The sequence below is a fragment of the Balaenoptera physalus genome (assembly GCF_965194825.1).
Source record: "Balaenoptera physalus genome assembly, chromosome: 10".
NCBI lineage: Eukaryota > Metazoa > Chordata > Mammalia > Artiodactyla > Balaenopteridae > Balaenoptera > Balaenoptera physalus.
Window position 1 is genome coordinate 19,286,192 of NC_138889.1, and position 25,240 is coordinate 19,311,431.

At 39.7% G+C, this 25,240-nt stretch overlaps 1 protein-coding gene across 12 annotated transcripts in view; it reads left to right on the plus strand.

Annotated features, from left to right (window-relative positions):
• USP28 (ubiquitin specific peptidase 28) overlaps positions 1 to 25,240 on the plus strand; it is a 56,510-nt gene that overhangs the window by 22,195 nt on the left and 9,075 nt on the right. For 8 of the 12 annotated variants that reach the window (XM_082411051.1, XM_082411058.1, XM_082411054.1 and 5 more), the window contains 12 exons: positions 358 to 517; positions 5,748 to 5,834; positions 6,553 to 6,690; positions 7,633 to 7,706; positions 9,248 to 9,327; positions 10,591 to 10,739; positions 12,489 to 12,616; positions 15,207 to 15,302; positions 18,308 to 18,487; positions 20,513 to 20,730; positions 21,693 to 21,763; positions 23,174 to 23,402. In XM_082411051.1, the coding sequence (XP_082267177.1) occupies positions 358 to 517; positions 5,748 to 5,834; positions 6,553 to 6,690; positions 7,633 to 7,706; positions 9,248 to 9,327; positions 10,591 to 10,739; positions 12,489 to 12,616; positions 15,207 to 15,302; positions 18,308 to 18,487; positions 20,513 to 20,730; positions 21,693 to 21,763; positions 23,174 to 23,402 (1,610 nt within the window). Of the gene's footprint in view, positions 1 to 357; positions 518 to 5,747; positions 5,835 to 6,552; positions 6,691 to 7,632; positions 7,707 to 9,247; positions 9,328 to 10,590; positions 10,740 to 10,788; positions 11,082 to 12,488; positions 12,617 to 15,206; positions 15,303 to 18,307; positions 18,488 to 20,512; positions 20,731 to 21,692; positions 21,764 to 23,173; positions 23,403 to 25,240 lie in introns of those variants that run through there. The other 4 variants (XM_082411052.1, XM_082411048.1, XM_082411049.1 and 1 more) reach the window with 3 other exon arrangements.

Sequence of the window (25,240 nt, forward strand, 5' to 3'; positions counted from 1 at the left end):
CTCTTATCTTTAGCTGAGTGTCTCTCTTGCCTCTTTCAATGGCAAGGTCTGAGATAAGGCACTATTGTTGAAATGTAAAACTTTTAATATGGTAGCCATAAATAGTCTTGAGTCTGAACTCAGTTCCATCAGGGCCCTTGTTAGTAATAATCTCTGTTATGGCAGGATTAACCACTCGATGTTTAAACCTTTTCACTTACGTTGCAACCTTCTAGTTATTATATAGCCAGTGGTTACTCAGTAAATAGTTTATCTGGCATTTTGAATTACCCGTGACAGCTTACCTACGTCCTCCATATAGTATATTGTTGTTTAACTCTTTTCTTTTTTGATGTGTGGTATGTTGGCACAATATAGGATGCACGAGGCAACCTCTGCAGAAACTAAACGCTCAAAGAGAAAACGCTGTGAAGTCTGGGGAGAAAATCCCAATCCCAACGACTGGAGGCGAGTTGATGGTTGGCCCGTTGGGCTGAAAAACGTTGGCAATACGTGCTGGTTTAGTGCTGTTATTCAGGTATGGTATTAAGAGACAACTGTGTCTTCTGGAAACGATTTTGTAATTTATTAAACTGAAATGTGAGAAACATAGCTTTAAAAAAATGGAAACAGATAAATAAAACTGGAGGCTTTTCCCCATGGCATTATTGTGTTTTGGTTGCTTTCTTGTGTTTTGGACCTAGATGCTCTTGTGTCTAAATTGGTCAGTACTGAAAACAGAATCTTCTGTGGTTGTAAATAGGTTGAGGAGGTGTTTTGGATCAGCATTTAGTGAATGCTGTCTTACAGCAGAGCAAGAGTTAACAAGGAGAAATCAGTCTTTGGGAGGCTATCATAGATGACCAGGCAGGAAGGAAATGATGGCGGCCTGGAATGGAGAAGTGGCATAAGCCGTGGAAGGGAGGAGTCAAAGCGTTCACGAGGTATTTAGGAGATCAGATCTGTAGGATTTGGTAAGCAACCGGGTAGGGATCTGTGCAGGAGGGGCTGAGAAAGACTGCAAGGTTTCTAGCTTGAGGTACCAGGTGGACGATGGTGCCATTTAACACTGGAGGAGGAATAACTTGCGTGAGTGTTAAACGGGGGATTTCGGTTAGTTTTATACATGCTGAGTCTGAGGGTCCACGTGGAGATACTGTGTAGGCAGCTATCTATGTGAATCTGTTGCTCAGTAAAAAGATCTGGGCTGCAGATATAGTTCGGGGAATCAGTAGCACGTAGATGGTGATAAAGCCAAGCTGGAGGATGGATTCCCCTGGGGAGCGTGTTGCCTCTTCAACTTAACCTGGCTGCGGTGCAGCACTTGACCCCGCCCTGCAAGCTTCTCCTTCACAGTGCTTGACACCGACCCAGCTGCTTAGCCAGAAACGGAACCCTCCGTTTCCACACATAAAATCCATGGGTTCCTTCAGCTTACCGTGTGCCTGGACTGTTCTAGCACTGGGGAAACAGCAGTGGATAAAACAAAGCCCTCACTCCCATGGAGTTTACTTGGAAAAGAGTGGGACAGACGGGAAACAAAATATATATCAGATGGCGATAAGTGCTATAAAGATGAATGAATGAGGGCAAGAGGGGCTAGAAAGGGTTCAGCTAGAGAGGGAAGGGGCGCTGTTTATATAGGGGGGTTAGGTGTGGCCTTTCTGCTAAGGTGGGCATCTGAGTAGAGGCCTGACTTAGGCGAGGGAATGAGCCATGTAGTTCCGTGAAGAATGTTTCATATAATTATATAGAGGACACTGCAGACAGGGAACAGCAAGTACAGAGACTCAGGTCAGGAGCTGAGAAATAGGAAGAAGGCTGGAACTGGATCGAGTGATCGAGGACGGGGAGCAGACAGCTGTGAGTGCAGGGAGGTGGTAGAGGTGGTGGGGGGAGCTTGGGGTCGTGATGAGGGTTCAGGAATCACGTGAGGTGGGAAAGTATTGGAAGGTCTGGAGCAGACAAGTGCTGCGATCCTACTTCCATTTTAAGAGGACCACTGGCCTCTGCATTGAGAATAGGATGTAGGAAGGTCCTGGGGAATGTGGGACACGAGTCAGTTCTTTCCTTTTGCGAGAGAGGGAGAGATTGACATTGAGACCGAGACCCTTCCCTGGATTCACTTCCCTCCTGTGAGAGCTGGCGAAAGGAGCAAGCCTGTGGAGGGGATGACTGAGAAAGGCTTCTGAGAGAGCATGGGAGGACAGGACAGAGAGCAGGGCATGTGGGGAGGGCTTGGCCTCCAACAGCAAGAGGGCAAGAGGGTAACGGGAGAGGACAAGGAGGAAATGATGACTGCAAATTAAAGTTGAAATAGTTCCTAGTAGTCATTTTTTTCCTCTGAAATAAGCAGCCATTTTTTGAGGCAGAGTGGAAGAGTGACAGAATCAGGTTTTAAAGGGAGTGAAAGTTTAAAATGGTTGTTGTAAACAGCGGGAAACCAGTTGGCGCCAGAATACAATGGTGGGATTTCTGAAAATGTGAAGGTCTACTTGAGGTTGTAGACCTTAAATGTATAGTGGTATCCACGTGTCCTGTTTGATCGGGACTTTTTCTCTTAGCAGTGCTCCAAAACGCTTCAGTGGAAAATTAAATTCATTTAAGTTGGAGGATTTGCTGGGTATGATGAAAGGACAAAAGAGCGGTTTGAGGGACTTCCCTGGTGGCACAGCGCAGTGGATAAGATGCCACGCTCCCAAAGCAGGGGGTCCGGGCTCAATCCCTGGTCTGGGGAACTAGATCCCACATGCATGCTGCAACTAGGAGTTCGCATACCATAACTAAGGAGCCCGCATGCTGCAACTAAGACCTGGTGCAACCAAATAAATAAATACATAAATAAATAAAAACTAAGAGATTGTTTAAAAAAAAAAAAGAGCAGTTTGAGAATTTAATGAAAGATGGGTAGAGACCACGGAGTCAAAGCTGGGGAGGGAGAAATGAAAACAGGAAGGGAGGACAGGAAAGAGGTCTGTTTGCTTGGGTTCCTGATGACATCAAAGCACAGGTGTCCTGTGGGTCATTGAACAAATGAGCCAGAAGACAGGTTATGGTTCAAGAGGAGGTTTTTCTGAATTTGTGATCTGAGAAGTGGCAGTGTTTCCAGGTATTGACATATCCTGGGTATGTAGAGATGGAGTGGAGGAATAGGTCATGAGAGGTAAGATGCTCAGGGAGCCGGGGGGTCCCTCGGCTGAACAAAAGTACCTGTGTTCCCTCAGAAAATGTGAATTGGACTCCTGCTGTGTGCCTAGCACTGTTCTAAGCCCTTGAGATACAGGAGTGAACCAAACCAAGACAGAGCCTTGCCCTTAGGGATTTAGATTCTTGTGAGGCAAGGCAGACAAGGAACAATAAATAGAAAATAAATAGTTGAAATAGGAGTCAATAAATAGTTGAAAAACTAACTAGTTAACTACATAGATGTTTATATAATATGTTAAACTCTGGTCAGTGTGATAGAAAAGAGAGCAGGGTAAGGGAGATTGGAATTGCTGCAGGAGAGACGGGAGCAGGTTCCAACATAAACTATGATGTTAGGTTAGGCCTCACGAGGGGATGAGAATGGAGCAAATGCACGGGACGCAGCAGGCGAGGGAGTGAGCCAGGCAGCTGTCGGGGGAGAACATTCCACGGAGAAGGGAAAGCACCAAACAATGGCCACAAGGCGGGAGTGAGCTTGGTGTGTTCACAGGACATCAGAGTCCCGAGTGGCTGGAACGCTAGGAGCGGAGGCAAGGATCCCTGGAGGTGGGGTTGGAGAGGTAACTTGTCTTTTGCTCTGAGTGAGATGGGGAGTCATGAGGGTTCTGAGCAGAGGAGTAATGGACGCTGACTCGAGTTTTAAAAGGTTCCCTCTGGCCACTGTGAGGAGAGCAGAATGGAAGGGCCGTGGATACAAAGTGGAGAGACCTATGAAGGGGGCCGCTGCAGTCATCACTGAGAGGCCGTGCTGCCCTGGACCAGGCTGGTAGCCATGGAAATAGAGAAGAGGTTGGAATCTTGATTTATTCCCAAGGCAGAGCTGACAGGATGTCCTGTGGATTGGGTACTGACCAAAGTCACCTAGTAAGGATGGCAGACTTGGGATGGCAGAGCTCTCACTGTATGACAGTCTTCAGTGAATCAGGTGCTTTATTTTGGTTACATTAGAAAGATAGTTAGAAGGACCTGTGTGGAGAGTGGGCGGGTGCAGAGGAGGTTCTAGAGGCTGGGAGGCGCTGTGCCGTGATCCAGGTGAGCAGTGATGGGAGTCTGATTAGAGCAGGTGATAGAGACTGATAGAGAGGAGGTGGTTATGAATAAAAGAGCGCCCCAGAGGCAGAGTGCAGGGGACTTCTTCCTGGATGTAAATGGTTGATAAAGGGAAAGGAGTCAACGATTATTCTGAAGTTCTAAACTCTGATGCCTGGAGGAGGAGGGTGTCGTTAGTGATACAGAGACTACAGGAGAAGAAGCAGATGTTGGAGGATGAAGTTGATATTGGTTTTGGGAAATGAGTAATATTAGCTCACACGGTTGTAGTTTTTAAGAATAATAGCGTCTTGGGGAAAAGCCAGATTTTGGTGAAGGTGAGGAGGTGGAGTGAAGGGACTTGAGAACGTAAAGCCATTTTTCTCAAGGTAGAACAGAAGTCCTGCAACGTGCTACGGGGTAGTCAGCCGAGTAGGGATGAAACCAGGAGGAACGGAGATGCGCTAGGTAGACCTGGGAGGTGGGAGGGGAAGAGACTGGGCTGCCTGTAGAGCGGAGCATCCCAGCCCTGGCTCCAGGTAGAACTTTGGTATCACATCCTAACCTGACTTAAGTTCCCAGCCCAGGTGTACACTCCTCCTATTGGCTGAATCCCAGTAGAGCTTGTAGTGGAGTGAGGGGAGTCGGAGGCTTACAGGCCACCCAGGATGCTGCTTCAGGAGTTCCAGCCTGTGGGCTGGAGGGGTTTGTCATCTGAGCATTATGTTGGGATGAGGAGTTATATTCATACAAGAGATTTTTTAAAACATTAACTTTCAAAAGATATTCATAGTTGGAAAAAAGTATGATTTACAAACAGTAAAAAGGAATTCCTTTCCCTAATTCTGCCAGCCAGGAGATATCTGTTAAAATTTCTTAAAATATGGTATTTAAGACAAAGAGTGGCGAATAGTAAACACCGCTGTACTCACCACCAGCTTTAGAAAGAAATGTCTCAAATCCCTGTACTGTTAAGTCCCCATTTTACCCATCGCCCGTCATACCACCCCCTTCACCACAGATACAACCACAGGTGTATGTAACCCTAAACAGTGTACCATGTTGTTTTATATGATTAAACTTCTTATGAACAATATAATACTCTATCTTTCTACACCTTTTTCTCACACAGAATGTTTCTGAGATACCTCTATGTTGATACATGCAGCTCTTGATCATTCATTTTTACTGTGTAGTTGTCCTTTTATGAAAACATTGTTTCTACAGTAATTTTTTAATGACTATATAATAATCTGCTATACAGATGTACTATAGTTTATTTAATCTTTTCCTGCTAGCCGTTAGGTTTTTTCTGTTTTTTTCCTAAAAAGGATTAACATTCTTTCGGCGAAATTTTTTTTTTTTTTTTTTTTTTTTTCGGCGAAATTTTTATGCGTAGCCATTATTATTTCCTTAGACATAGTAGAAGTAGAATTACTAGGTTGACAGTTGTACATACTTTTAAGGTAAAAAATATTTTTTTGCTGCAGTTATTTTGAAAGAAAGCCTATTAATCCATTTCTTTATTTCAGTCTCTGTTTCAATTGCCTGAATTCCGAAGACTTGTCCTCAGCTATAGCCTACCACAGAACGTACTTGAAAATTGTCCGAGTCACACGGTAAATTGGTGTCAAGGAATCTTCACTGTTGTTTAGTCCCATTCTTCCCAAAGGCCTTTTAATTTTGGTTAAAGCTGGTTACTGTGATGCTCTTTGGCTTGTACAACATTTGTTTTCATTTCCAAATGGCTCTTTTTCTTTCTTTGTGACAAGGAATAATGTAAAGTTAAGCAGGAATAAAATTAGGAAAACAGTTCTAAGAAAGTGGCAGGTCACCCTGATGGCCTCAGCTTTTCTGCCTCTGGGTGGGAGGTTTAGAAATCCCTGTTCTGTTTGCACCTTCTTCAGGCTCCTTTAGTCGCTTGCGCTGAGGGGTGCAGAATGGATGACCTGATGCCGGGAGGCCTGGGCCTTCTTAGAAGAGTCTTTAGTCCATTCTTGCCAAAGGATATAGCCTCCTGCCGAGATCTAACCAACCCTTCTCAGGATTTCCCTTGGTGATGCCTTTCCCAAAAGGAGGGATGGCAGCGGTTTTAGAAAATAAACACTTTTGCTCTCTGACATTATTCTCTCTCTGGCTTCTACATGGATATTCTCGAGTTTAGGGCAGTCCCCTACACAGACTTTATCAGAGTACCTGTAACAGTTTGAGACCTGATTCCAATCTAGAACTTTGTAAATATAAATTAGGGAGAGATTGTTGACGACTTTTTTCTTTATGTGTTCACATTTTCCAAATATGAGTTTATAAGAGTACACATCGCTATCTTCCCTGCAGGAAAAGAGAAATATCGTGTTTATGCAGGAGCTTCAGTATTTGTTTGCTCTGATGATGGGATCAAATCGCAAGTTTGTAGACCCTTCAGCAGCCCTGGACCTCTTAAAGGGAGCATTCCGATCGCCTGAGGAGCAGCAGGTACAGGAAGCCCGTAGTCCTCGTTCTTTCCCTCGACTCTGGAGTTTGCAGTGATGCCTTGTTACTACTACTGTGATGTTGCCTTGTTTCAGCTGTGTCATGAGCTGTGAACATGACTATGCAGGACGCCGGGTGCCTGCTTTTGCCCTTTGTAATGCCTAAGGAACAAGTAAAAAAAAAAACGTGTGTGCATGTACATGTTGTGTGGGGGAGGCTGGCTGTTTTAAAGGAAAGAAGAAAAAATAGTAGAAAGAATAGAATTTTCCAGGGGCTGTTGAAGTAGAAAGGAGGAGATTGGAAAATATCTCGGTAAATCATGGCAGAGGGTCACCGAGAAAAGGAAAGTCTATCCTTTGTCTGCACCTTTGTCTTGGAATGGCCCACATAGAAATCCTATTTTTAAAACGATCTAAACCTGAGTTCAGTAGCTTTTCTGAGCAGTCTTTCTCTTCTAGACTCTAGTACGTTCCTTTCCCTACCTCCTATTCAGATCAAAGCTATCACTATTAGAGCAGCTTCTTCTTCATAAAATTACTTTTTTTCTCTATTTGTCTAAAGGTCCTGCAGTTCTACAAAATTCTCAAAACATTTCATAAAGGTTTCCTTTCTCCATTCAGATCTCATATTGTTCTAGAGGACTTCAGTCTGTTCTTTGGACCTTTTTTTAAAGGCCTAACTGGAAGATTTTGTTTGTTACAAATGGATGTGGCTGGAAGGGGTAGTGTTCCCATTTCCTCCTAGTCAGAAATCGCCCAGTGGGTCTTGTGTGTTGTCTGCAGCAGCTGGGTTCCAATATTCCTTGTATCTTCACGATATTTGGACCTGAAAAAGAAATCCTTTGTAGTAATAGAATCTTAATCATTGGTGGGATAAGGGCAAATTGTCATTTCCCTAAGTATACTGTTGGGTCTAACTCTTATGCAATTTGTGCGTCTGTTACAGCAAGATGTGAGTGAATTCACACACAAGCTCCTGGATTGGCTAGAGGACGCATTCCAGCTAGCTGTTAATGTTAAGTGAGTGTTGAGGATTTGTTTGTACATCCTTCCTACTCACAGCGGGCCAGTGAGAATTATGATTTGGGGGGAGATTATTCTTCTCAAGTAGAAATTGCTGATTTTTACCAAACCCTGTGGGGTAACCACTCATATTTGTCATTGTTTATCCCCCTTGCCTTTGGTTTTCCCCCTGTAGATAATCATATTAACCTGTAACTTTTTTTCTAAAAGGGTCATAACTATTAACTTTTTAAAAGTCATCACCTGTGCTGTAAAAGTATTGAAAGATACAGATCAATCCTTGATGTGAGAATGGAGGTATAATATGAATACACTGAATTATTTCAGTCACTGACAGAAGTAAAATTCAAAGCAAAGAATATAAATAGCCCTTGCCAAATACAGATGCAGAGATACTTGCTTCCTAAGTTTTTTTTTAAAACTCATAAAACAGCTTTCCAAATAACATCTTACATAGTTAATTTAAGATAGGCTTATAGAAATAAGCTGTTTTCATTCCATCTCTATTGTGCCACCAGGAAAACATTTTCATATTCATTTGGAAAACTGCACAAGAGGGTTCATTCTTACTTTTATATGACTTCTATACCTTATATATTTCTGTCACTGGATATAGATGTATATATTGAATGTACACACACACATGTATTTGCATGTATGACTCCCCTGTTAGACTTTCAGTTCTGTAAGGCCAGGGATCATGCCTGTATTGCCTTTGTGTCTCCAGAATTTGGTACAGTGCTGGGCATATACTTGTTTAATGAGGGGTTTTTTTGTTTTTTTAATTTTAATTTTCTTTAATATCTTTATTGTAGTATAATTGCTTTACAATGGTGTGTTAGTTTCTGCTGTACAACAAAGTGAATCAGCTATACATATACATATATCCCCATATCTCCTCCCTCTTGCGTCTCCCTCCCACCTTCCCTATCCCACCCTTCTAGGTGGTCACAAAGCACCGAGCTGATCTCCCTGTGCTATGCGGCTGCTTCCTGCTAGCTATCTATTTTGGTAGTATATATAAGTCCATGCCACTCTGTCACTTCGTCCCAGCTTACCCTTCCCCCTCCCCGTGTCCTCAAGTCCATTCTCTACATCTGCATCTTTATTCCTGTCCTGCCCCTAGGTTCTTCATAACCATTTTATTTTTTTTCTTTAGATTCTATATATAATGTGTTACCATATGGTATTTGTTTTTCTCTTTCTGACTTGCTTCACTCTGTATGACAGACTCTAGGTCCATCCACCTCACTACAAATAACTCAATTTCGTTTCTTTTTATGGCTGAGTAATATTCCATTGTATATATGTGCCACATCTTCTTTATCCATTCATCTGTCGATGGACACTTAGGTTGCTTCCATGTCCTGGCTATTCAATGAGTTTTTGAACTGAACTAATCCGTTACTTATTTTAGAGCATACTTAGATCTTTGAGGGTTGATGAAAATATATTATTTTTGCTTTTGAATGGTGGTTTGGCTTAATGTATTGCTTATCTGATCCAAATGATACAGAATTGTTTCCTTGTTTTAAAAGCAGCAATCCCAGGAACAAATCTGAAAATCCAATGGTGCAGCTATTCTACGGTACTTTCCTCACTGAAGGGATTCATGAAGGTAAATTCTCTGCTCTAAATGTTAATTCTAGACTTCTGACCACATCTGTATTACTGTGAAATGGCTTGAGAGTCAGACAAATGCAGGTCTGAATACTTGTTTTGCCTCTTAGTATGTGTGTGATCGTGGACAAATTACATGAGATCCTGGATCCTTAGTCTCTTCATCTGTAAAATGGGCACAGTGTTCGTCTCAGAGTTGCTATATTGAATTGTGTAATATTTGCACAGCCTAAATCTGGTATTAATGTCAGACACACACTGATGTTAATCAGTTTTCTCTGTTGTTTTATCTAATCTCAAGGTTTCATTGAGTCAGGCTGCCAAAAGTGTGTCTACTCTAGGGGCTTATCTAAGCTGCATGTCGGACACATGGCCAATCATTCTCCATCTAACACCTGTCTTCTTTTACCCTTCTGATAGCCTTTGTAAAACAATCTAATCCAGGGACTTCCCTGGTGGTCCAGGGGTTAAGACTCTGTGCTTGCACTGCAGGGGGCATCAGTTCAATCCCTGGTCAGGGAACTAAGATTCCGCATGCCATGCCATGTGGCCAAAAAAAAATATCTAATCCACTGTCACTCCCAAAAAACAGCATTTCTTGATATCATATAACTAGTCAAGTGTTCAAACGCCCAATTTGTTTTACAATTTCATGTGTATATAAATATATAATTTTACATATGTAAAAATAAATACACTTCCCCATATGTATACTTTTTTACAGTTTGTTTTAATCAGGATGCAAATGTGGTTCATTTATGATTGGTCTTTTAAGTTCTTTTCAAAATCTACAGACTGTCCCTTCCCTCCATTCTTTCTTCCTTGAAATATATTTTTTAAGAAATTAGGTTGTTTGTTCTCTTATGTTCTCTACAGTCTACAATTTTGCTGCTTGCCTATCTGTGATACAGTTTAACATGTTCCTCTTTGCTCCTCTTTTTGTAACTTGATAGTTGGATCTAGAGTTTGACCAGATTCAGGTAAGGCTTTTTAATTAGTCAAGACTAATTCACAGGTGGTGGGACCGTCTTTGATCAGGAGGCATAGTTGGTTGTCTTTCTTTTTGTGATGTTAGCAGTTGTTAATGATCTATGCCTGGATCCGCTGGTTCGTTAGAGGTAGCCATCCTGGCTAAGTATACTTCTAACCAGTTCTCAGCAAGTTGCTGAATTAAGAAGATAGTGTCTCTGTGGTGCCAGGAAAAAAAGCTTTCGATAGCAGTAGTGATGTCTTTTAAAAAGCAATCTGTTTCTTTGCCTAGGGAAGCCCTTTTGTAACAATGAGACCTTCGGCCAGTATCCCCTTCAGGTAAATGGTTATCGCAACTTAGACGAATGTTTGGAAGGGGCCATGGTGGAGGGTGACATCGAGCTGCTTCCTTCCGATCATTCAGTGAAATACGGACAAGAGGTGAGTTGGATATTTTTATTTGCTTTGCCAAGACAAAGCCAGTTAAATAGGACTGAGCTTTTGGGCAGACTGTTTTCACATCACATATTAAATAACTTTACACTAACAGGACTTGAGCTAGTCTGAAGTCTCTCATGAGTTGATAAGAGTTAGTGAGTCTTAGTGTTTGATGAATAAATTCTTGTATGAATTTGAGTTAATCGTATAAAGGTTGTATGCTGCTTCTGACGTGTTAAGTATGATCAAGTTTCTCTCTTTCTGTTGAAGCCTACCTGTACCTGAGTAGGGAGAACCCCTGCCTCCTATTTTCGGAGGGTAAAAGTACAGTGATTAACTCCTATGGTATGCCATTTAGAATATTTTCCCTCTTATAGTGTTTACTTTTCTCAGTTGTAAATTCTGCCTTTGCTTTAAAATTTTTTAAATGTAAGATTCATTTATTTATTTTTGTGGGTTGGAAAGAAAGGGGGAATTACAGGGCAAGCAAGGGTAATTAATATCTCCAAGTTCCCGTTAAGAATGAGTTACATTGTAGCATAATTGCCAACACCACACAGCTTGGATTGTTCTCCTTTCACCATACGCTTTGAACAGAATTGTGCCTTATATGAGTCCAACTCAGTAATTACTTATAAGAGAAAGAAAATCTGTCTTGAATTAAATAGGGAGCTTGACGTGAGCCTTGTCAAAAGTGCATTAGCTGTAGAGCAGTGTTGGAACTGGGAGAGAGCTACTGCCTCCCTAGCTTTCCAAGGAAAGTATTAATTCCTGATTGGGAGGCATGTCATCTGTGCCATCTGTGCAGAGCTGATGCTTGCTCTTACAAAAGGCAAGGACTGTTCATTAGCGACTTAGACCTCTGGAGACCTCTATTCAAGAACGGGACCTCTCTATTAAAAAAAAAAAGAAAATTGTGCCTATTTAGGTATAGCTCTGAGGTGGTCAGGCAGGCTGTCTGGATTCACCTCATGCTGACAAGGGTATGTGGAGGGAATATAGCTATTTGCACCTTTGGTAAAGGGAACATTTTAAAGCTGTTCATACAGACCTCTGGCATACAGGTGAATTGAACAGAAATGCCTTTCCTGGTTTAGCTTTTTCCTGATCTACGATCAGTGACAGTTGAGATCTTCTTTATAATTCAGTGCTTTCTGTTCTTGAAACTCAAGGCAACATTATAGGTTGATTTGACTAAGTCCTTTGTGAGATCTGTAAATTCTTGGAACTCAGAGATTTTCTCAGAAACTTCAGAACTCATAATCATGAAGCTATTTCAAGTTTCCTTTTTAGAAATAAAGGGGATTCAAATTATGGTTAATAGACTGTAAATAAATAGTATATAGTATATGTACACATATTAATCTTTCTGGACAATTTCTAATTCTGTGGTTAGGCTAGCCATTTTCTCCAGGTTTTAAACCTCTTGAATCCTGATGATGCAGTGAATGATGTGTAGATTCTTGGTGAAGTTCACGTATTTAAGGGTCGTCATTTCTGAGGATGATAGTTGAGTTAAAATGTTGTTCACTGGCTTGTAAATTTGGAGTCTTGAGAAGTGTTTAACCATATTCTCTAAGAAGGCATGATTCTAAGTGGTCATTTTACTGTTTGGAATTAAAAAAAAAAAAAAGAACTCTAGTATGAGTTTGATTACAAAAGGAAGAAAGTCTGATGAGGGATAGTTTAAATCTGGCTATTACTATTTCCTAAAATTAACTTTTCTCTCCCACATTTCTACTCCTGACATAGCGTTGGTTTACAAAACTACCTCCAGTGTTGACCTTTGAACTCTCAAGATTTGAGTTCAATCAGTCCCTTGGTCAGCCAGAGAAAATTCACAATAAGCTGGAATTTCCTCAGATCATTTATATGGACAGGTGAGTTCTGTGGTTGATTGTCTTCTTAATGTGTTGTAGCAGTAGAAGTGAGCATATACTAAGTGTATTGTACATAGGACTCACCTGGAGCTCCTGATAATATACATATTTGGATTCAGTGGATCTAGGTTGCGACCTAAGAGTTTGCATTTCTTAGAAGCTCTCAGGGCAATGCTGTTTGATGCTTCTGATCTCTGGACCACAATTTGAGTAGCTAGGCTTTAGGTGAAAGCCCTGCTGTCTGGTGAACAGTATCTGGAGTAGCTGCTGTGTATTTCTTTCTCACTTAATATTATCTGTATTCCTGAAAAAAAAAAATCCTAGACAGACTTACATTATAGAATTTTAATCTTCTTAAAGTCTGTTTTATTGACATATAGTTTACATACAAAGAAATGTTACCATTCTTAGGTGTACAGCTGATGAATTTCAACAAATGTATACAGCCAAGTGATACCACCATGACCCGGAAGGTGATATAGATAATAGAACGTTTCCGTCACCCGGAAGGTTCCCTCGTGCCCCTTTGCAGTCAGTCCCTTCCCTCCACCTTCAGGCAACCACTTGTTTTCTGGCCCTGTACTTCTGTCATTTTTAGAATGTCATAATTAGGGACATTAATATTCAGTATGAGCCCTCTTGTGGCCGTCATCTTTCACTTAGAATAATGTATTTGGAATTCATCCATGTTGTTGCATACATCAGTGATTTCTTTCTTAATATTATTGAGTAGTATTACATTGTATGGAAGTACCACAATATTTTTTCCATCAACTAGTTGATGGACATTTCAGATGTATCCAGTTTTAGGCTATTATGAATAAAGCTGCTGTGAACTTTCACATAAAAGTCTTGGTGTGGTTTTTAGTGCTTCTGGGTAAAATACCTGGGAGTGAGATTGCTGTTGTATGAAAAGTATATTTTTAACTTTATAAGAAATTTCCAAACTGTTTTCTAAAGTGGCTATACAGTTTTGCGTTCCTGTCAGCAGTGTATGAGAGCTACATTTGCTCCAAATCCTCACCAATACTTGGAATTATCGGTCTTTTAAATTTTAGCCATTCTCCTGGGTTTGTAGGAGTATATTATTTTTCTTTTGATTTATAGTTCCCTGATACCTAACAATGTTGACCATATTTTCATGTGCTTAATTAATGTTCATTTATATTTTTTCTTAGGTGAAGTGTCTGTTCATGTCTTTTGTCCACTTTTTAATTTGGTTGGTTGTGTTCATACTGAGTTGTAAGGGTTCTTTATATATTTTAGATACAAATCCAAATATTTTCTAACTCTACTTGTCACTTCCATTTCTTTACTGGTATTTTTAGAAGCGTAGGGGTTTTTGGTTTTGATGAAGTCTAATGTATCAAGTGCCCTTTTATACTTTGTGTTTTTTGTGTTCTAATTAAGAAATCTGCCAACCCAAGGTCACAAAGGTTTTCTTCGATATTTTTCTAGAAATTTTGTAATTTTAACTCATATTTATGTCTATGACCCATTTAGAGTTTATTTTCATATATGGTATGAGGTAAGGGGATTTTTTTTGCAGGGTGGGTAAGGCGGCATGTGGATGTCCAGTTATTCCAGCATCATTTGCTGAAAAGACTCTCTTTTCCCCCATTGAATTACCTTGGTACTTTTTTCAAAAATTAGTTGAACTTGTATTTGTGGGCCTTTTTCTGGAGGTTTTATTCTGTCTATTGTATAATCTTATGCCAGTGCTACATTGTCTTGACTACTGTGATTTTATTGTAAATCTTGACATCAGATAGTGTAAACCTCCCACTTTGCTATTCTTTTTAAAAAATTGTTTGGGCTCTTCTGATCCATTTCTATCTAAATATTAGAAGCAGCTTGTCAAAACCCCTAATAGCTATTAGGATTTTGATTGGGACTGTGTTGAACCTGTAGATCAGCTTGGGGAAATTGACATCTTAACAATTTTTAGTCCTTCAATCTATGAATATGGTATAGCTCCATTTACTTGAGTCTTTGCTAATTTCTCTGAACAGTGATTTATAATTTTTTGTGTACAGTCCTTGAACATATCTGATTGTTTATCCCTAAATAATTACTGCTTTTGATGTTATTATAAGCCTTTTTTAAAAACTTTACTTTTCGTTTGTTCTTAACAAGTATACAGAAATGCAGTAGATTTTTTTCCTCTTTCTTTTTAAATTGACTTTGCATCTTTTGACCTTACTAATAAATTCACTTATTAGTTCTGATGCATTTTTGTAGATTCCTTGAGATTTCCTATGTAGATAATCATGTTATCTGCAGCTAAAGGCAGCTTTACTTCTTCCTTTTCTATCTGTATGACTTTTACTTCTTTTTTTTACCTTACTGCACTGGCTATGCCTCCAGTAAAACATTGAATAGAAGAGGCAAGAGTGGGCATTCTTGGATTGTTCCTGATACTAGAGGAAAGCTTTCAGTCTGTCACCATTAAATATGATGTTAGCTCTGTGTTTTCATAGATATCCTTTGTCTGATTAAGGCAGTTTCCTTGTATCCCAAGTTTGCTGAAACTTTGTGTCATTAATGTTTTTAAATACAAATTGTGTTTGTGGGATTATTATTTGCTTAGGTACATGTACAGGAGCAAAGAGCTTGTTCGAAGTAAGAGAGAGTGTATTCGAAAGTTGAAAGAGGAAATAAAAGTTCTGCAGCAAAAACTGGAAAGGTAAGTCATAGGCACCTTTGTACTTAGAAACGTGAAAGATAGAGTAGGATATTAAAAACGGATAATTTGCTTTTATCTAAAAAGTCAGAGTTTAAGTATTAACTAGTGTTACTTTATAAAATAGATAAGAAAAACGTGTTTCTAAGTGTGAAACTGTCTTTAAGATGTGCAGTAGTAGTCCCAGGGAACCTTAGTGACCCAAGTCACACAATTGGCAGTGTACTGAAGAGCATCCAAGTTCTGATTTCACAGCTCTTTACTTTTTCTGCTCTCCTTGCCATCTTTTTCACAAACACAGGAGAGGTAACTGCCACAAAACTCTAATCCCTTTGTCTTGGGAAAGCAGTTTTGAGGTGCCTGGGGAAGGTAAAACAATGGTGTTCTCTCTAGAGTGGTGCTGACTCAAACTGAAGGCTTGTATTTGTGACACATACCGAGTCCTTTCTCCTGTGGAGGGATCTTTCCCTTTTTGTTCATCTGTTCAGCAAGGACTGTTTCTGTGGAATCGCCACGTGACTTCCTAAGGAGGAGTCAGTGTCACTTCTCTCTAGTAGAAGAGAGCCCATTGATCTAATGTGCAGGAAGGAAATCATAAGTACACTGCCAGTGGCTTTTCCCCCTTTATCTGCTTAGCATTTTTGCTGCTACCACCCCACCTCTACCCACTTCATTGCTAGCTCAGTAATTTCCCTGACGGGCAGAACCTTCCATACCAGCCCGAGAAAGACCCTGTACCTATAGGTGCCCCTCCCCAGCTCCATCTCTCTCACTTAGGAAGAACTTATCCAAGAGGTATTATGATCCATCATCTAGTTGTCTAAATATAGACTTAAGCTGGGGATTGATTCCTCACATACTCCTGGAAGTGACTTATGGGACTTTATACCTGTGGCAATATTTTACTTGTAAGGTTTTAGTGATACTTTGTAAGATTGGAAAGTTCTGTTTTTATACAACCAGGTATACGTGATGCATTATAGCTCAAAAATACTCAGTTTGCCAGTAACCAGCAAGGCATTCTGACTTATTTAGATTTTAAAATAGTGTACAGGAGCATTTTCTATAGTATGATACTACTTTCTTTTTAAAATAAAGTGACTTTTAAAATTTCAGATAATTTTATTTGGGAAATTTTTAAAAAAATTGCTTGTCTGTGTGTGACATAATCCTGGGAATCTATACAAGACATTGTTAATGGATACCATTAGATGGTAGAAGTGAGATGGGGATGGATGGCTTTTGTGGTTTGTTTTACACTTTTTTGTATTTGTTTTCTTACCAGGTGCATGCATTACTTTTATTATTTAAAAAAATAAAAATGTTCACCATTTCTTCTATAAGGTACTCTAATATTAAAAATAAGATTTCTTGTGTACAGTGTAGACATCTTTTTTGAAACTACTTTTGCTCTCATTCTACTAAATTAATACAAGTGCTGCATTGTATGAAGTAGTTGGTCTAAAGGAATTCAATAGAAGAACAGAAAAATGATTGTCATAAAATTGAAGATAAGTTTCTTAGAGAAAATTTTTTCCTGAAATTCTGTATAAGTATCACGTTAAAATACAGCAAACCTGAGAAGAGTTACAGATGTAAAAGAATGACTTAAAATCTTATGACAGATTATCAATGCTGCAGTGCCAGTAAGAAGATGTTTCCTTTGGTCCAAGCCAGTGCTGTATTAATAACTTCTTTCAACAAACACTGAAAGCTTAAGAAGACATGTTAACCATGTCTATGGGATAGACAAGAGGTTTAGTTCATGTACTGTAGGAGTTCAGAGAGGGGAGATGTTCCTTTGACATTTGGGGGCACGGCATATGGAGGGGAGACTTCATGGGGAAAGTAGATCTTGAAAGACCAGCTGAGTTTAGGTAAGCTGATAGCTGAAATTAAGCCAAGGAAATAGATGTAAGGAATAGAACAGTTCTTCAAAGTTCTTCTAGTTTTACATATTTAATATCCTTTTCAGTGAAAGCTGTAACTCTCTTTGGCAGGCAGACCCACAGGAGAAATCATTCTATTTCTCCTTTCAATTAGAGTAGCTGAAGTGTCTTTGCTGCATACCCTCTAATGTTGATTTTGAGTCGCATTATATTTTTTTATGTTTCATAATGTCCTTTTTGATATAGAAACAGACAGTTTTCCTTCTTCCTAGTTTTATGCCTGTTTCTTTTTTCACTTTCTTTAGAGAAGAGAAACGTGAAATGACTCTATTCCTTTTATAAATGGAATCCCAGGATTATAGTGTACCTGTACCAATGAGTCAGCTTAATTATGTACCATTCAGACTGTCTTCTGCAGTGAACTGTAGAATTCACTTTACTGAGTGTAGCATGTGCTACTAATGGCAGGACATTGGGTATTATTAAAATAATTAATTAGTTGTTTTGGTTATATATTGAAGACATTTATTATTTACTAATCCCAAAGAAATCTTCAATAATTTATTCCTGGCCTGTGCTGTTGAATGAGTATGTGAATAATAGGGTACGTAGGACTCGACAGAAGAAAGATTTGCGTTTTCTTATCTCTGACCTTTGTCAATACCTGCTTCCCATTTCCAGATTTCTCTCTCTCATTTTTCCTAATTGCAGAGCACTTGATCTAAAGGGCAGCAGAGAAGAAACCCTTGGGTACTAGTTCACCAGCATTATTTTCAGATTTGAGTAATGATAATATATCTCTTTTGCTTTAAGAAACAATTTACTTTTATGACAAGAGCCTAAATGTGATATGAATCGAGAGGAAGCATCACTGGCGTGACTTTGACTAGGAGCCCGTTTTAAATGCTTTTTGCCAGGTGTAAAAATTTAGGTTATTGTCAGTTTTCACTTTTGTAGTTAGAGAACTTTTTGCTCTGTAGATTAACGTATTAAATATTGTATGGCATTTAGGAATAAGCCTTTCCATTGACTCTCCAGAAAATAACAGATCTTTTGTCAGCGAGCCTGAAAAATACAAGGCAGCCTTGGCAGTAGAGTACCATTGTCTCTGCCTCCTAGGTATGTGAAGTACGGCTCGGGCCCGGCTCGGTTCCCACTCCCGGACATGTTGAAATATGTTATTGAGTTTGCTAGTACAAAACCTGCCTCAGAAAACTCTGCATCTCAAAGTGATGCACGCATGACGTTACCACTTTCTTCTGCGCACTGCCCGGCTTCTGACCTGATATCCAAGGAAAGGTAATGCAAATGAGTTTTAAAAATAGTATCTAATGGGTTTATTGGTTTAATTTGAACTGTGCACCATCTTTCCACCTGATTAACACTCACCCCGTAAGAGCTCAAAGGCCGTGAGCTCTTTGTCTTAAAGGGAAGGATTTCGCCAACTGTCACTTGGGTGAATTTTTCATAATTCCCACCGGTGCCTTCATCTTGCCCACAGGATAGTTGGGATTATTTCAGAGGCGTTTTGAACTGTTTGGAATAGTGTTCATTCTCCAGCAGGCCCACCTTGCTTTGAGCTTGCTATAAGCTAGGTGCCACAAAAGGCCTTCCTCAGAGGAAACCTCAGCCCCTGATCTTCTAAAACATCTCATTTTCTCGTTTGCTGAAGAAGTGTGCATGACTAAGTAAACATCAAGGGAAGGGAAACTTACTCACAAATAGAAGATTAAGATATGGAAAAGAACTGGCTAGAAATTGAAGAGCACAGCCTAGAGGGGTTTATGCAGTAAAGAGACAGGGAGGCCACGTCACATGAGCCAGCCCTTGATTCTCTTGCAGCTCAGCCGTGTACAGCACCCTCTGTGGCCTGGAGGAGCCACTGGGGCCAGCGCGGATCAGATCTGATGTGTGTGTCCTGGCTAACAAAAACACTAGAACCTATAGAAAAGGTTAGACTCTGATGTTAAAAAAACAAAACAAAACAATCGTTCTTCCAGCTCCCCCCGCCGCACACACACGTATTAATATTCATTCATTCATGTGTGTGCAGAAGTGCGTATCTGGATAGAACATACCAAATGGTAGGAGTGATTATCTCTAGGGGATGCCATGAGGCAACGGGTGGGGGGGTTCTTTTACTTTTATACTCTACCTATGAGTATTTCTTTGGATTTTTGTAGAATGTTTTTATGTCCTTTGTAAAATATAAATGGTTTTAATTTTTTAAAAGTGGTTTAATCTGTTTAATAACATAAAATAGGACTGCCTATATTAGATTTTAAAGTGCTCTGTGTGTGTGTGTAATCTTTTCTGAGATTGAGATGTCTGCTCTTCTGCTTATATTGGGCTTATTTTTCCATATGTATGGGTCCTTCGGGAAAAGGGGTTTTCTCCATTACTCTGTGTATGGGAGAAAGGCAGGTGGGAAAGGGAGAGAGGGTTTCTTTTAAGTCAGAGGTAGGAAGTTTATATTCTTCAGTTTTGGTGTGAAACGGAAACCTAAGTACAGTTACAGGATTAGTTTATATTCCTGCTGGTTTGTCTATGTGCAGTTTGTTTGGCATTAGTTAATTAGTAGATAAATTAACATTTACTTTACATACTTTATTCTTGGTTTACAACAAGATGTAAAGAAGTTAACATCCCACATTTTATAGCTGAGGTATTAGATTACTTGCCTGAGGCTACTTACTTTTCCTTGGGTATTTGGCTAAGGCGTGGTAGAGCTGAGATTGTCTGCCTTTAAGTCCTGCACCCTGTACTCTCCCAGGGGGCCACCTATTTGTATTCCTGTGAGTTGGATGTTGAGCTGATACTATTTTTCTTCTGTGTGTTTTGTTCCTGGATCTGTCTATCTATCTCACTTTAGTCAGTTGCATCTTGGAAACACTATAGTTGATTCCTTGATTATTCCAGTCCCAATCTTCTCTTTTCCATGTTCCTTCTCATCCTTTCTTCATGAAAAGGCAAGTGGTTAGAGAGCAGGAGGCATAGACTCTTAAACCCAGGCGGATCTGGGTGTAAATCCCTCTCTGTCATTTACTAGCTGGGTGAACTTGGATAAGTTGCTTTATTTCTCTAAATCTTAGGTTTGTAGTTGGTAAAATAAGGATGGTCATGGTACCTGCCTCATGAGCAAGTTGTGTTAAATGAGATGATGCATGTAAAGGAAAGGTTTGGCTCAGTAACTCTGCAGAGTAGACACTCACTAAGTTATAGCTGTACTTCTCCACGTAGCAGCTTGCTTTAGAAAGCGCATTAATTTAGGCCAAGGCATATTTTGGAAATCATCATCTGAGCATGTTTTTTATCTTCCTTCAGTACAAGTAAAGAGAGCACGTCTCAAGATGCTGAAAGTACCTTTTCTTCTGAAGATTCTCTACACAAGTCTAAGATGGCGAATCAGCCACTTACACCTTCCCGATCTTTCATGGAAATGCCCTCACACCCAGCACCTCGAACGGTCACAGATGAGGAGATAAACTTTGTTAAGACCTGCCTTCAGAGGTGGAGGAGCGAGATTGAACAAGATATACAAGGTTGGCTCTTTCAATACTTCCCAGTTACTCTTTGCCTTTTCTGTTTGTTTGAATATGTGGAAGTTAGCTACCTTGGCTACATGTCCTGCCATTGCCATGTATACTGTTGAGTTTTGGGGATTGTGACCTCTTTGGTGCTTTTTGTTCCCTGCGAGATTGGGTCACACACTTCTGTTTTACAACCATGAAAAGATCCCCCCTGGATTCCCTTCTCAAAATTTCTGGGAAATCCTGGGTAGCTTGGACACTCATGACACTTACCTTTGGCTGAGAATTTTCTGCATCTGCTGATTTTCTTTTCCCGTAGTTGATCTGAACTCTGGCTTCAGTTGACCCAAACTTAGAATTTTGTTTTCCTGAATTACCACTTTTAAAGTCTTTTCTACATGAAGTATGCTTTATTGAAGGGTAATGAAGCAAAGAATATTTGAGTAATGCACGCAATGTAAAATCGTATTATTCAGCATTCTGTTCCGAAAATCCTTTGGCCTCGTTGTCTTGTCGCTCAGACTTTCCCTCCTCCCCTTCTTTCTCCTTTTATCTAGGGAGCAGTAAATAAAGAAATAATACAAACCTAGATTCCTCCCAGGTTCTTATTCATAGAAATCTGGCCCTGCCTTTTGTTCTGCCTTCTCCTTTCAGGTCCTGTCTCTGGGACATATATTTTACACCCAAGTGCCCCATTAAGGTCTTTTTCTAGAAACTGTTTTCTCTCTAAGGAATTCTGGTGTGAATTATAAGAGGTGATTTTTAAAAAATCTTAATGTAGTTATATTAAACTAAAAGCCTTTGTAACCTAAAGCTCCACCTACTTTAAAACTGTGTCCTTCTTCGTGGTTCATGGAGTGAAGTTGAACTGGTCAGAACCCCAGGTACGGAGGAGCAGTACTCTTTGCAGAGCTAAAGCTGCCTGGGTGACGTGTAATGAAATCGTTTTAACTAAGTATTCTTTTTTTTAACAGATTTAAAGGACTGTATTGCAAGCACTACCCAGACTGTTGAGCAGATGTACTGTGATCCTCTCCTCCGTCAGGTAGAATGAAAATTGATGGGAAGGTAGTCAAGGCATGTTCTAATGGTGCTAATGGTAGATACAAAAAGAAAAGTTGATGGCTTTCTTTGAAACTGAATGGAAACTTCCCTGAGATATAAAAATAACTTTAAGAAAGAAATAGCTGTTATTCTATATTTTAGGCTAAAAAAAAGCAATGTATCTTCTGTCACCAACAGAACCTAAAATATATTTGTTTTGATTCTGCCACATGGTATTTTTTTCATGTATTTGAAAGGTTTGTCGTTAAATATTAATAAAAATTTCTCATAAAATGGTCATTTAAGTAGTGCAGTGGGGGAAACCTGACCAGGGACTGGTTCCCCATCCTTTCCAAAGTACCACGATCCTTCGTGATCCTTTGTTTAGCAGCGTGCTTTCAAGCTTTAAATCTCTGGTAATTCCAAAAGGGAGGTAGGCAGGGCAGAAATTTTAGTTTCCACATATGTTTTTGTTTAGGGTAACATTCTGGGCATAGAGGGGAAAGAGGCTCCAGTTAGGGGCCTGCCCTCCACTGGCTTCTGTGTGAACGATAGGCCGCGGGAGGAGAGCTCTGTTTCTAGGGTCGCACGGAGGCACAGTTGTGTTGCACGGCAGGAATGCATCATGTGCATCTTGGCTGTTCCCCATTTTCTCTTTTCTGTTATTTAAAAAATTTCACCACCAGTAAAAACATGTCAAGGTACTGATTAAATGTAAGTTTACTTTGATTCGATGGCCGACTTTCCTTTCTTTCAGCAGTACTTAACTTTGGCAATTAAGCATTGCTCTATTTTCCCCATATTGGGGGAAAAAAAGGCTTTTCACATGTTGAAACAAACAAGTATGTCGTTAAAAGGGTCTTCACCCCCAGATAAGTAGATGATTACTTGCAAGAAGAAATATAGAGACCACGAGACTGACTCATAATGAAATATGCTAACTTAGATTTTGTTAACAAATAAAATAGGCATAGAACAAGATAGCTGCTAAACTTGTTGTAGGTACCAAGTGTGGTAAACATCTTCTCAACATGAGTAGTCATGGTGATTCTGTTTTTAGATAAACTGAGTTTGGAACTGGGGGGATAAATAGGTCTCAGTTATCTTTCGTTTTAGATCTATAATCATAGGAGTTTTAGAGTTGAAAGAGGCCTCAACGAGGTCATCTAGTTCAATTGTCCGATTTTAAAGATTCAGGAACCAAGACATAATTAGGAGATTCCAAGGCTGTGTTTTTGTTAGTTCATCTTGAATCAACAAGATGTTTTGATGTGAACCTAACATCAAACACATGTATAAACAGGCAGTTTTCTGATGTCTGATAGTTGGGTGTACTTTTGAATTGTAGTAACCTAAGTCTTGTCCGATTATTTTGCTTAACCTGATACAGGAATCGCTTTGTGATTTGCAGGTGCCTTATCGTTTGCACGCAGTTCTTGTTCATGAAGGACAAGCAAATGCAGGACACTACTGGGCCTATATCTATAATCAGCCCCGACAAGTCTGGCTCAAGTACAACGACATCTCCGTTACCGAGTCTTCCTGGGAAGAACTTGAAAGAGATTCCTATGGGGGCCTGAGAAATGTTAGTGCTTACTGCCTGATGTACATTAACGACAAGCTACCCCACTTCAGTGCAGGTAAAGACACCTTAACAGAAGCCAGGGGTGGGGGAAATCTGTACTGCTCAGGGAAGGGAACAATCTTGTAGTTTAAAATAAAAATTTTAACTCAGATTTATTATAAAGTAATAATGTATTTAAAAAATACAAATAGTATAAAGGAGACTAAAAAGGAAAAATAGATTTGCTTTCCTACTTCCGTCCTTGAGCCCAACGAGTATCCATTCTTAGGTTTCCTATGTAGTCTTCAAGAAATGTTCTATGCAGCGGCTAGATTTTATTTATCGATATCTCTCCCACACCCCATTTTTCCCCCCAAAGGGGATATTTTTCCATTCTGTTCTGCCTCTTTGTCATTCATTGTTTTCCTTAGTGATCTCTGTATTTTTATAAATAGAACCAACTTATTCTTTTTAACAGCTGCGTAATAATTCCATTGCATGGAATATGTATATAATCTGTTAAACCAGCCTCCCATTGATAGACTTTTAAGTTGTCTCTAGTTTTTTTTCTCTTTTAGGGACATTCTTGCACACATATTTTTACACCCTTTGGAGAATAGCTAGATGTTACAAGTGGATTTGCTTGAACAATTTCATACTTCTCATAATACTATTGCTAATGCTAAGAGCAATCATAATTATCATTTATGTTGGTACTTTACTCCTTACTGCACGCTTTCATACTTTATTTCTCTAATAACTTATAACTCTAAAAGGGAGGTAGGCAGGGCAGGAATTCTTATCACCCACATTTTCCAGCTGAGGTTCTGCACTTGTCTGGAGTCTTATAGCCAGTAAATCTTCTGATTCCAGGTTCTGTGCTGTTTTCCATTTATATTACTCTCTCTTTCTTTCTTCCTTTCACATCTGAGATCATGGAAGGCATCTTCTTTTAGTGTTCAAACTTCACTGTGTTGCATGAGTAAGAAAACACATAAGGCACTTTGTCTGGGCAGCAAATGATCTTTCTGACTTGTTAGTGTGTGCTTGAGGGACAAGGGATGGAGAGAATGATCACTTAACGGTAACCGATCTTCATAATTGCATGTTTGCAGTGTGAAAGCAGGAACAGCTGCTTGTGGGAGTTACTGTACAAATAATTGTGCTGGCTGTTGGTGGTATATAGGAGCCTTGTTGTTACACGTACGGCTCATTTTTATATTACAGAAACAGACAAAAAGTGGAAACTGTCATTTGCTTAGTGAAAAGACTAGTTAATAGCAACCAGTACGTGGATGTTCTATTCTGCTGTAGGTTTTTATGTTTTGTTTTGGTCACAGGGTTAGAAATGAGATTTAATATGTCCTTGATATCCTTGCCATTTTTCATCATAGCCTTTAATGAACCAGGTATTATTGACCATCTAAACTTTGTATCAGTTTCCTTTCTTATAGCATTTGATTGTGTGAAACTTAAGGGGGTATAAATGTCGTGGCATTCATCTCTAACCGTCTTGAGATGGATATTCTTATCAGTAATAGGAGCATTGGTTACACAGATAAAACTGTCTACCTTGAAGTATCCATTGGATCTAATGATTTTCTCAATTTCCAAGAAGTGTTTGGTTTGTTCTTGCTACTTTGTCACTGATTGGCCTCTACTCCAAATCCTTAGTCATTATCGTCGATTGATTCGTTTAACAAATATTCAATGTGCCTACCTACTAACATGCCAGGCACTGTTACTGGGGTGCTGTGACTGTTGGCCTGATGTTGTCAGTACTTCAGATGAATTATGTACGTGTGTATGTATTTTTCATTAGGAGTAAGAAAAAAAGACAAAGTGTCTTATTTTCTTTCTTTCTAGAAAGGACCTTTGGGTTCCTTGAGACCTTTTGCTTGGTGGGACTTCGTT